The sequence below is a fragment of the Rhododendron vialii genome, chromosome 11a (assembly GCF_030253575.1).
Source record: "Rhododendron vialii isolate Sample 1 chromosome 11a, ASM3025357v1".
In the NCBI taxonomy this organism is placed as follows: domain Eukaryota; kingdom Viridiplantae; phylum Streptophyta; class Magnoliopsida; order Ericales; family Ericaceae; genus Rhododendron; species Rhododendron vialii.
The window spans coordinates 36,339,048-36,350,951 of record NC_080567.1 but is presented as its reverse complement, the minus strand read 5'-3'; the positions used below and the strand labels follow the sequence as shown (position 1 = coordinate 36,350,951).

The window sequence follows — 11,904 nt, the reverse complement described above, 5'->3', positions numbered from 1 at the left end:
TCTCTCTCTCTCTCTTCCTCTCTTTTTTCCTGTAATTCTTTGTTGAATCTGTAATAAGATTTCCCAAGAATTCCCCTTCTTGGACTCATTTCTACAAGCAATTCCTATCACATAGCCATGCGAAGGCCATGAGCATTGAATAGTTTTCCGCTTCATCCCATGTGTTTATGCATTTGAGATTTAGTCTGGTTGGATGGTGAATTTGTATCTTTCATAATTAATTAGTGTTCAATTCTTAAGTCGGAGAATTACATGATCTCGACGTGGATGACAGTATCACCGTCGAAGCTAACATTGTTTTTACAAACCTTGGGTAGAACCGTAGAATTCATCCCCAAAAAATTAAAAAGAGGTTAGAGGAATGAAACGACTTTCACCAGGATTCAACCGTTACTTTTCCCACCAAAAGAGCCCCACTCTTAATTCCAACACATTCCATAACCATCCCTCCTTCACTTCGAATCAACGGGCACAGCTCAAACCCATCTCTCACGCTTCAATCCTCCAACAAGTGAAATACCCAAATCCCATTAAACAAGTTCACGCAAACATAGTCACCTCTGGTCTTTCTCAAAACGTCTTCCTTTCCAACAGATTAACGAACTCATACTCTCTATGTGGACTCATGGAAGATGCTGAACATGTTTTCCATCGAATATCTGATAAAAATACTGTTTCTTGGACAATCTTGATATCTGGGTATGCAAAAAATCACTTTTTTGTCGAGGCCATTGAAGTTTTGCGCAAAATGATAACAGTTAGCTTACTTCCAAATGAAATTACGATTTCAAGCATTCTGCCTGCTTTTGGGAACATGGGTTTGACCCAGATGGGAAGATCGGTCCACTGTTTTTGGATACGAAATGGGTTTGCAACGAATGTGTTTGTGGAGACGGCGCTGGTTGGAATGTACTCAAAATTGGGCTTCGCTGGTGCTGCTCAACAGGTGTTTGATGGCATGTCTGAGAGAAATGTTGTTGCATGGAACGCGATGATTTCGTGTTATTCTCGTTGTGGGTTTGGTGAAGAAGGGTTCAGGCTTTTCAATTCGATGCGTAGAGAAGGGTTTCATGTAGATTGTTTTACAATCATGAGCTTGATATCGGCCAGTTCAGGTGTAGAGGATTTGCGGGTAGGAGAGGGAGTCCACGGTTTAACGGTTAGAAATGGAGTTGAAAGTGATCAACTTGTTAAAACAGCTTTGATGGAGGTGTATGTAAATGGAAAACGTATTGAGGATGCTTATTTTCTCTTTAACGACATGCCTGTGAAGGATGTGGTTGCATGGACCTTAATGTTAACCGCATTTTCAAGTGGTCAATATTGGAACAAGGCCATAGAGCATTTCAACGAGATGAGGAGAGTAGAGGATTTAGAATTGGATTCTGTTGCTTTGACAGGAATCATGTCGAGCTGCAGTGATTCAGGAGCTCTGCATCAAGGTCGGCGGGTCCATGCATTGGTAGTAAAAACAGGTTTTGCACATGATGTGTTCTTGGGGTCTGCTATAATAGACATGTATGCAAACTGTGCAAACTTAGAAGATGCGAGAAAATATTTTGAGGGCATGGAGGAAAAGGATGTGGCATGCTGGAATGCTATGATTGTTAGTAATGGGATGAATGGCTATGGTAATGATGCAATTGATCTCTTTCTGCGAATGAAAGGTTCAGGCATTAATCCGGATGAGTCGACATTGGTTTGTGTCTTGTGCGCTTGTAGTCATGCTGGGATGGTTGATCAAGGACTTCATATTTTCCGCCATATGGTTAGAACTTGGAATATAGTTCCTAACTTACAGCATTATGCTTGTGTTGTTGACCTTCTTGGCCGTGCTGGGCGATTAGGTGACGCTTATTCATTGGTTAATAGCATGCCTTTCCACCCGGATTTCGACGTTTATTGTGCCTTGCTAAGTGCCTGCAAAATCCATGGTAACATTGAACTGGGTATCAAAATTTCGGAGAAACTATTTCAGTTGGAGCCAAATGATGCTGGTTACTATATATTGCTCTCAAACATGTATGCTTTGGCTGGAAATTGGGAGTGTGTGAGAATGGCTCGAGTATCATTGAGATCAAAAGGATTGAAAAAGGACCCAGGGTTTAGTTCGATTGAGATAGATGGCGAACTGTACACATTCATGGCTGGAGAGAAGGACCATCCTCAATATTTTGAAGTTGAGGGGATATTAAAGTGCATGATAGTAAGAATACAAGAAGCAGGTTATGTGCCTGATACAAAATCAGTACTTCAGGAACTGTCAGATGATGTCAAATCGGATATGCTATATCACCACAGTGAGAAGTTGGCTATTGCTTTTGGTTTAGGAAGAACCAAGCCAGAAACAACAATTCGGGTCACAAAGAATCTCCGGACGTGCAACGATTGCCACTTTGCATGCAAGTTTATTTCCAAAGTTTTTAAAAGAGTTATTGTTGTTAAAGATGCCAACCGCTTCCATGTCTTTCGAGAAGGGGTTTGTTCATGCAGAGACTACTGGTAACATTAGAAAATCAACAGAAATATCAATTCAGAAGCATTTGCAAGAAGACTTTTACTAAAATGGTGAGGATTGAGGAAGGTGGTGCTTACGGCGCAGCTTAGTACATTTTATGCTGTGGTTAATGCATAACTTCGGTAGTGCTCAGAACAAGACCAGTTTGTTATTTGGACACTGCGTGCCGCTAGGAATTATAATCCGGTGCTCAAAGATGACAAGGCCTGAGGTATCCCGATGTCTTGATTTTGTGATCTAACTTTTTCTTTTTTCTTTTTGTTTTTGGTAATTATTTTTGTGATCTAACTTGATCAGATTACTTAGAAATACACAAGTAAATACACTCTTGCTGCCACCTTCGCTGCCCTTCCCTATCTCCGCGAATTGATTAGTTAATTAAGTAGTATTTAATGGCCAGATGAATAATGAAAACAAATGATTTTGTAGGTAGTAGATGGAGTTTTTAAGTCATGATGTTATAAGCATTAACTAACTTCTTTGGACAATACCTCTTTCAGATTTATAGAATTTGATTTCAACAACCAAGTATTTTTTAACTTGAAAGGCAAAACAACTTAAAACTGAGGATAAGCACCATCACATGTTGACTCTGCACATAACTTCTGGTTCACATTTCTGATAGCAGGCTCAGCCTTTTTCCAGCTCGAAAAACATGGACCTGCATCTCAGTTCTCTTGACAAGCTCAAAGATGCAGGCATCACCTTCCTTGAGTCCGTTATCCACGACAAAAGAACGCCAACCTCCAGAAAATGAGTGCCTCCCTGTGACAGGAATTACAGTCACGACCCAACCCTTCCCTTTAGAGTTCCGCAGGACTATGTGAGTTCTGAATGGAGGAAAGTGTGCCTGAGAGAATGGCCTGCAGATTGGCTGCAATAATTGTCGACCTTTGCTAAGTTAGTTTGCTCATTGAAGAAATCAATTATGTGTGGAGAGAGAGAGAGAGAGAGCATAAACATTATTGCACAAAAAGTATCTCATGTTATGTGTACTTCTGCATGTGTGAATATCTTCAAGAAATCTTTTTCAGAAGGAAAAAGGGTAATGTGGGATTAGGTTGGATTTTGTATTAAAAAAAATTCCTGATCTCACTGGCTGAGTTATGCAAGGTAAGCTGCGGAGGTGCTTGCTACTTCTACAAGGTTGACATGTGCATGCAATTACATAAAGATTTTTGCTCATGAGTCATGAAGAAAAAGTTGTGGTTATTAACCTAACTCACAGGACTAAGAAAGAAACAGAAGTTGAAAGATAAAAGGAAGGATGTATACTTACTAGAAGAAACACTGTCTGCACGCTGGACTGCTTTAGGCAGCACTTGTAACAAGGGAAGTTAGAGCTAAATGAATCCTCTTTTTCAAGAACTCTACCTCTTTCTTCTTCTATTGGAGACCTTATGGTCTGGGAATCAATGGTTGGGTCCATTTCTTCCTCCTTAATCTTCCTTTTGGCATACTTGATGTTCTTTGAATGGTGTTTCTCATGTGTTTTACCCTTTTCTTTCTTCCTTTTCCTATTACCTTTCTCCCCTTCATACCCCATAAGCAATGGATATGCTACAACATCGGTTGGCTCCATTTCTTCCTCTTCAAGCTTTATTGTTGTGTGCTCAATCCTCTTAGATTTCTTGGCCCTTTGCAATTTATGCGAGTGAAAGCTCAGACCAGCCCCATCTAAAGCATTTCCAATTTAAGATTCAAAAAAAGACACTAGCATATGAATGGGTCTATGCATCCACACGTGAACAACTAACAATTACATCATGTGCCCTTAAAAAGCCAGATGATATAATATCAGATCTTATTCTCACGAATCTCACCTATCCACATATTAAGATTTGCGGGTGTGTACATGTTGTGTATTTCAATGTGTTCGTTTTTTCTTTTCATGTAATGGTGCACTATCTAAAAAATGCATGGATACCTTCTCCTCCTTTGCAGGATTTTGATTGATGAAGGTTATCTGGATTGACGTTGTTCTTTCTCAGTCTACCTTTTTTACTTCTTCCTGTGGAGTATTCAGCTTCCATTTTCCTAGCTTCTCGATGTTTGCAGGTAATAACAGATTCACTTTGTCTTTCCAATCCACTCTGATCATAAATCCGTACGCTGAAATGAGAATTCCCATCATACCGGAAGAGCAAAAACTCATTCTTTCCTAACGAGTGAAATCTCATGAAGTCCTGCCATCCATCTTGTAGATATGTGCCATTATTCTTTTCATGTACAACAATTGTCCAAGCGTCATCAGAAGGGCCCTTAAGAGTTGCTCTGTCACCCATTTCGTTTGACAGATGCTTCATAAACTTTGGAGGGATTTGCTGGAAGGGAAAAACAAAAATGGGACCAATAGAAATTAGTTTAACAGCTTTGGAATCCACAAACTTTAACGAGCTATAAGCGAACAGATAGTTACTGGAATATTTAAGTGAGGGATTTGACGTTGAAAATGGCCTATTGAGAAAAACACTAACAACGATATAAAGAATAGAGTACAGGAATATCTGCAACTAAGACCAGAAAACAGTAAATCCAGTAAAAGGCTATGAAATCATTTGATTGCGATTCAAAATCCAGGATAAGCATAAAAGTGCTCAGAATTTAGGATACCATAAACATGTCTTTCGTTGCCGTTGATTGAATTAAAAACTGCTCTTTCCTCAGGACTCGTGAGGGTTTATTGTAGATGATTTGATGTAACGAGAAAAAGAAGAAAAATGAAAGAGGGAAAGCTTGAAAAGAGTAAAAAGTTTAATTAATTAGAAAAGGAAGACATTTATTTCATTCTGAAAGGTATTTTGAATAGCATTTTGTACAATATTACCCACACTTGTTTTTTAACCTTCTATTTTCTCCGCTCCTTTCGGGTCATTTAACTGTAATACATCAACTCATTTGCAATGAGTTATTACCTGTCCCTCGATTGGAAATTATGGAATTTCTCACTCCACTAAGAGCGTTAGGGGCTTTCTAGAATTTGAGTTTTGTCCTTATTAAAAAAAAAAAATTGCATTTTTTAGTTTTGCGCCAAACTTTTGTGGATTATTGATTCGTCTTAACAAGAGGAATCGGAAAAGTAAAAAAAAAAAAATTACTTTTACTCCGCAAGACGAAACAATAATCCCCAAACGTGTGACGCAAAAGTAACAAAAGCGAAAAAAATTCAAATAAAGACAAAACTCAAAAAGCCCCTAAAGCTCCAATAGGTAATAGGAGGGTTGATTCTGCTACTTGGCCAAATAAAATAAAAATAGACGTTTAATTCATTAAACCCAGACCCTAACAAAACTTCCGAGGTTTTTGTCCCCTTTTCCTTTCCTATTTTTTTTTGTAGAAAAGCAGAGGAAACTACCACCAAGACATCCTGAAATCTATTTTGGCCAGATATATTTCAATTCCAGTATGCATGCATTGAAAAAGAACAGTTAACAGGAAACTCTGCAGATCAAAAGTCAAGATCAATTTACGAAATTGCACAAAACCCCCCAGAACTGTGCTGGAAAATCTCTTTGGTCCAACATCATCAAGGTAAGCAACCATACATGCTTAAACATAACAAAGTTGTAGACCCATACACATAACACAAGCGGTAGAGAACTAACAGGACCGATCAAACTTACAATTTCCTCCGTTGTTTTACAAGTGATAATCTGGAAGAAGCAAGGACCATCATCTTGAACCATGGTGTTGCAGGTTTTTCCCCATGGTACTATTTGCATTTTTTTGGGTGCATATATAGAGGCGAAAGGGGCAGGTCACAGGTGTGTATCAAGTGTGATGGTAAGTGGGAACCTGTCTTTTTCATGGATGATATATATAGGCGAGTTAGGAAGGTGGATAGGACTGAGGCTGTGCTGGGTGGAATTGGAAATCCTGTTGCGCAATCCCATATGGAATCAAGTTTTTGCTTTTTTTGTTCTGATTACAATTAACAACTCATATGCGCATACATAAACACTCATTAATGATGGGTAGTTGGGTATGGATAATAATCCAAAGTTTCTATGTGTGAAACGCTTCTACTTAAACAAGACAAGTTCAAAACTTAAAACCCGAATTTGGAATCAAGGAAGTTAACAGCCGAGAAAATGATATGTTACCTTGTCCAAACCTAGTGGTTCATTTTTTTTCTCGTACTTTTCTATTTCTGTAACGACCCTGATTTTTGGTAAATAAAAATTTCGTTAAATATTTAAATTTTATGTTAATTACTTGGATTTGCTACAAAAAAATTTCTTCTTAATTTTAATAATCCGTCATAATTAGATTTGAGACTTATAAAATTATATTTTTCACGCCGAGCAATCTAGTCATTTTCTAAAGACAAGTATACTTATAAAAGCATTTGTATACTTTTCTAATGAGTTAGATAAAATCTTTAAATCGTATTTCTTGGCTAGAAATCCTACTTGGCAAGTAGAATTAGTTTCCAACCAATTAGTTAGAAAACCCTAATTACCGTTTCAATCTAGTTACAATACCCTAACCCTAATTGGACCTTTTAGACCATCTTTGAGCCTTATGAACCTCTCCAAACCCTATAGGACCATTAGACCATAGGAGTAATCATTTTTACTCCAATGACAAGTCATTTCAAACCCTAATTATTACCAATATTCCTTTACCCTTTGGTCCATAATTGTTAGGGGAATTTTTGTCCCTTGGTTAATAGACCTTTGACTTGCCAATAAGCATGACAAGACAAGTCATACGAAGAATCCCATCATTTTGCTTCCAAAAGAAGCAAGACTAGCCATGCATGCATGCACACCTATGTCATAACCTTAAGCCTAACTATCTTAGGTTTTACTTTCCTAGATGAATATATACATGTACTTATATACCTATATATGTCTATACATAGAACAAGAGAGAGAGAGAGAGAGAGGGCCGGATGGAGAGAGAGAGAGAGAGAAAGGCTGAATGGGAGAGGGAGGTAGAGTGTGTGATTGTGTTTTGGACACTTACACAAGCAACCTTAATAGCCCTAAGCCTATTTACTACATGCCAACCCATTCTAGTCTTCCAAAGTACAAAGCTAGCCCATGATTATATTCTTTCTTGCAAGCAACCTCCCCATAGACTTGACAAGTCAAAAACTCTTCATGATCGCCTAAGATTTGGCCTACAAATGGAAGTGACAAGTCATGGAAGGCATTGCATGATTGAAAGGCATGAAATGACAACTCAATGGAGCAAATCCATGGGAGGAAGAAGAGGGGGGGGGGGGGCGGCCATAGAGGAGGGAGGAAGAGCTCAAGTGTTGGCTATAAATAGCAAGCTCACTTCAAGTTTCAACTCACACCTTCACTCCTTTGCTCTCACTTCTCTCTAGAAACCATTTCCATTTTCAGACAGCCTACTGCCCTTCACGAATCTCCATTTTTCTCCTGCTTAAAGAAGTTTTTAGAACCAACTCCCTTCGGAAAAGTTGTAGAGCACTTCGAAACCTTCAAGTTAGACCCAAGAACCACCCCAATCGGTGAAGAAATGACAAAGATATTGGCATCCGAAGTTCAGTAAAAATCTCGGATTTCCATTTTCTGACAGCACACTGTCTCTTCTTTTATCACCATTTTTCTCCTACCTAAAGTAGTTTCTAGGATCAACTTCCTTCACGAAAGTTGTAGAGCGCTTCTAGAGCTTCGATTTCGACCCAAGAACGATCATATTCGGCCAAAGATTGACTGGGTTACGGCCATCCAAAGTTCGGTCCAGATTTGCGAGTTTCACCACCCGTAGAATCTTCCAACTAGCTTATTCGGCCCCGACTAGTTTCGGATCAAGGCAGATTATTCTTACCCCTAACTCTAAGTTTATCCTTACTCACTTACTTACTTATTTCAAGTAAAACATATGTTATTTGATCTTTAAGAAAGAACGGTTTTTTTGAAAGTTAAAACGTTACCATGTGAATCGAAGTATTCGTATTTCAAGAAGTATGAGCTTGCATACATAAATCGATTGTGTTACTTGTGATGTATTATAGATGGATGATCTTGTTAGATTACAATGAATGATTCATGCTTACTTTGTCCTACCGCGGAGTCTTTGCATGTAAACGAGACACGAGAATCGAGAAAATAGAAACATGACACCTAGAGTGTGGATAATGATGAGTTGTGTTTTGAAACCGCAATGTGGCCGGACTTGGTAGCCCATTGTGTGTATGGAAACCCACGATGCGGCCGGACGTGGTAGCCCATCGTGTGGATTGTGAAAACCGCAACGTGGCCGGACTTGGTAGCCCATTGCGTGGATTGTGAAAATCACAATGTGGCCGGACTTGGTAGCCCATTGTGAAGATTGCCAATGCGGTCGGACGTGGTAGCCTCATTGGTAATGTGGCTTGGTTATCTGCGGAGAGGAGCCAATGCAAGTTTTGTGTGCCAATAGGAACCCGGGACGGCGAAACTATTGTGAGGATACTCGGGAGACCGGAACGGCGGAACCGAGGTTGGGTGTGTTAAAAACGAGTTTTTGAAAAGGTGATACGTTTATGAAATTTGAAAATGTTGACACGGTCTACGATGAGTCGAGTAAGAGAAACAAAGAGAATCAAGGACATCAACGATAGTTGATTAACGAATGTAGATGTGTCATTGTTAACTGTATACACGTATCATGTGGAAATCGATGTTTTATTATAACCTGTTGTTTGTAAGTTATGGGTTAGTGGGTATGAGATTTTTCTATTGAGTTTTCGTAGCTCATGGTGTTACCTTTGGTGACCCTGACATATTATATCGGTGGCGACGCTGGTATAATGTGTCAGACTTTGTAGATGAACAAGGTAAGCTGTACACCTTGGAGGCCTTTGGAGCTGAAGAGCTGGCTCAGATGGAGGAGCAGACGAAGATGTAGTTAGGAACCTTAGTTCCCTTCCTTGTGTAATAAAAAGTACTCTTGTGAGTATTATAATGTAATAAGAGCCAGACTCCATTTGGTTTTATCAATAAAATGTCTTTTTAACGTACCCAAAATTCGGGGCGTTATAGTTTCCTATTATGCTTACGCCAAATTCTTGTACTTAGACGCATTGGTTTATGGATTATGTATGCAACACAGGCTGTTCGGTCAAGACAATCAATCCTCGTAACTATTGTCGAGTTTCAGTGTTAACTCTTTGTCGATTTCCAGTTTGAGAATAGTTCGAAACTTCCCATGTGGCTGTGATGCAATTAAAAACAAAATTGGTTGGTTAAAATAAATCCGGATTAAAGTGCATCTTGCGAGAAACTTAGGGATCATTAAAAGGCACTATCTAGTTAGATCACACGAGTCCACGACTGACACCTATCTAAATTCCATAAAAATTTAACGGTGTAATGTTGATTGTTGAAATCGTACTCAACATAATATGATCCTATCATTTTTAGCAAGAAACGCGTGTGAAACGAAGTAGGAGCTATTAACGGTTTTTTGACTGGTGTATTTCAGGCACTAATGACCAATATAGCCTTTTAACTACTATTGGTTGCCAAAATTTGAAGGCTGTATCCTTGGAACCCTCTCATTATGTGGAGCCTACTCTTGTGAATGGAAAGCCATGACTGGAATCATTAAAGGGTTTGTTACAGCTATCTCCTGTGAATAAATTCCCGATACTCTTCTCTTAAGTTAGATGCTCTGAGTAAATGTGGCAAATTGTTATAATTAGTTGGCATTGGAAAATGAAAATAGTTACTAAATCCAAACTGAGTGTAAGGGTCCACGCTGTTAATATGACCTTACGAAAGAGATTACTTATAATGAGGGGTTTTGGGTCCCCAGGGTCGCTTGGGAGCACCTTGTTGCTGCTGAGGATCATAATTGACCGGTTTTAAGAAACACGTAGTACTCAATTTTGTGCCTAACGAATGATTTTGGCCACATTGATACTGAAGGTCCCAAATTATCTTTGCTCCATGTTTAATATTCCTTTAAAGCTCTGCGATTAAATCAAGTGAATCATCTTCAGGAAGTCTACTACTGGTCGGCCCATTGGCTAAATATCCTGGAAATCTTTATTTATTTTTGGTCAGAATCCTGGAAATCTTTGTGTCCCAACAAACTGAATGGAAATCTTCATGCGATTTTTGAGTCTTAAATCAGGCCCTTCTTACCCGTCAATTTTGGTGGATGTTGGCAGACAATAATATGTTATCTCTAACACCCCCTTTGGATGGAGTGATTTCGCGAGAAAAGAAAAGAAAGGGTTGTGGTTCCTAGCCAAATCACTCATTTAGATTGAGTATTTTGGTGAGAAAGGGCTCTCCTTTCTTATCTCACCCTTTCTCACTATCTAAAGTTCTTCCCAAAAGTATTGCTCCCGAGTCCCGAGTTGACAGTATTCCTGTGAAACCTAACCATTCTTCATCTTGGGCAAGGAAGCCCCTCTTTTTATGAGAGATGTTATTACAAGGGATCAAATGGTGGGTGGGAAATAGGCAGTCCAACGAATCTATAAGGATACATGGAGTCCATCTCTCGATTGATCCCCTATACTGGTCATTGTGATCTTACAGTTGGTTTTCTTGTTAATCCCAATTCCTCTAGACCCTGTTGTGATTTTGGGGTAAATCGTCGATCCCCTAACCTCTAACCGTAGGGAGTTGTTTGCCATTGCAAGCTGTCTCAACTACTTTTGTTGGGTTTTATAGCTTGTCTTGTGGACTTAATGCTCTAGAACTTCATCCATTCAAAGAAGGGCTTTTGCCTTTCGGATTGGCTCATTAGGCTCTATCAGGGTGGCTCCCACTGATGCTCCTTTTCCAGTTCTCTCTCTATTTTCTGGGCCTTAATGGAAGTGGAGGAGATCATATGTGTTTTCTTGTGATCCATTCCTTCCTAGATACATCCCATGTGTTGCGATGGATTGCGCTTTATCGAATTCATCTTGCTTTCTTGGGTGCTCTACAGCATCGATTTAGCATTCTTCGTACAAATACAGTGATGACTGTCTGAATGCTATTGTGCTGATCGGTAGAAAAACAACGAGCTGATTGTGATGGTTATTCTTGCAGGATCTCTGGGGTTCCCTGGGATGCAGTCAGGGCCGGCCCAAGGGTTTTGAGTGCCCAAGGCCAAATTAAGAAGAGTGTGCCCCTAATACTTAATAATTTTTACAGTAACGATCAAAATACGAGAAAGCCAAACTAATATAAAATTCTACTAATTATTACATACAAACACAAAATACAAAGTATTTAAATAGACAAATACATATTATCTCAACAATGAATTAGTATCCCTTGAATACTACTCGTCTTGCATTTCTAGAAGCAAAAATTCCTCATGACAAATTTCTTCCCACCATCACAAAAGTAGATGAGAAGGCTAAAAATAAACGCACCATTCCTCTCTCTTTTTTCAGTTAATTTGTTGAAACAAATCAGTTTTAG

General features: G+C 39.1%; 2 protein-coding genes across 6 annotated transcripts; one reads left to right on the top strand and one right to left on the bottom strand.

Annotated features, from left to right (window-relative positions):
* Positions 1-263: 263 nt before the first annotated feature.
* LOC131308187 (pentatricopeptide repeat-containing protein At3g12770-like) lies at positions 264-11,553 on the top strand. Of its 4 annotated transcripts, none has more exons than XM_058335026.1 (3): positions 264-2,729; positions 4,463-4,576; positions 11,527-11,553. In XM_058335026.1, exon 1 carries the CDS (start codon positions 362-364, stop codon positions 2,504-2,506), a length of 2,145 nt encoding a protein of 714 aa, XP_058191009.1. In that variant the 5' UTR covers positions 264-361; the 3' UTR covers positions 2,507-2,729; positions 4,463-4,576; positions 11,527-11,553. The 4 variants fall into 4 exon arrangements, with proteins under 4 accessions (XP_058191009.1, XP_058191008.1, XP_058191007.1 ...); XM_058335025.1 differs by lacking the exon at positions 11,527-11,553 and adding an exon at positions 9,962-10,314; XM_058335024.1 differs by lacking the exon at positions 11,527-11,553 and adding an exon at positions 5,186-5,494.
* On the bottom strand, positions 2,961-6,301 carry LOC131308193 (B3 domain-containing protein Os01g0723500). 2 transcript variants are annotated; one of them, XM_058335037.1, is made up of 4 exons: positions 6,142-6,301; positions 4,446-4,842; positions 3,798-4,195; positions 2,961-3,409 (listed from the first exon to the last, which is right to left on the bottom strand). In XM_058335037.1, the coding sequence occupies exons 1-4, from the start codon at positions 6,238-6,240 to the stop codon at positions 3,338-3,340; spliced, it is 966 nt and encodes a 321-aa protein (XP_058191020.1). In that variant the 5' UTR covers positions 6,241-6,301; the 3' UTR covers positions 2,961-3,337. The 2 variants fall into 2 exon arrangements, with proteins under 2 accessions (XP_058191020.1, XP_058191019.1); XM_058335036.1 differs by having other exon boundaries at positions 2,961-3,392.
* Positions 11,554-11,904: the final 351 nt, after the last annotated feature.

What these genes read in the sequence shown, in the direction of transcription:
- LOC131308187 (XM_058335026.1), top strand. Translation starts at nt 362, where the DNA reads ATGAAACGACTTTCACCAGGATTCAACCGTTACTTTTCCCACCAAAAG.
- LOC131308193 (XM_058335036.1), bottom strand. Translation starts at nt 6,240, where the DNA reads ATGCAAATAGTACCATGGGGAAAAACCTGCAACACCATGGTTCAAGAT. An exon ending in ATCCTGCAAAGGAGGAGAAG is followed by an intron (nt 4,196 to 4,445) that starts GTATCCATGCAT and finishes GAAATGCTTTAG; the next exon opens with ATGGGGCTGGTCTGAGCTTT. An exon ending in TGCAGACAGTGTTTCTTCTA is followed by an intron (nt 3,393 to 3,797) that starts GTAAGTATACAT and finishes CAATTATTGCAG; the next exon opens with CCAATCTGCAGGCCATTCTC.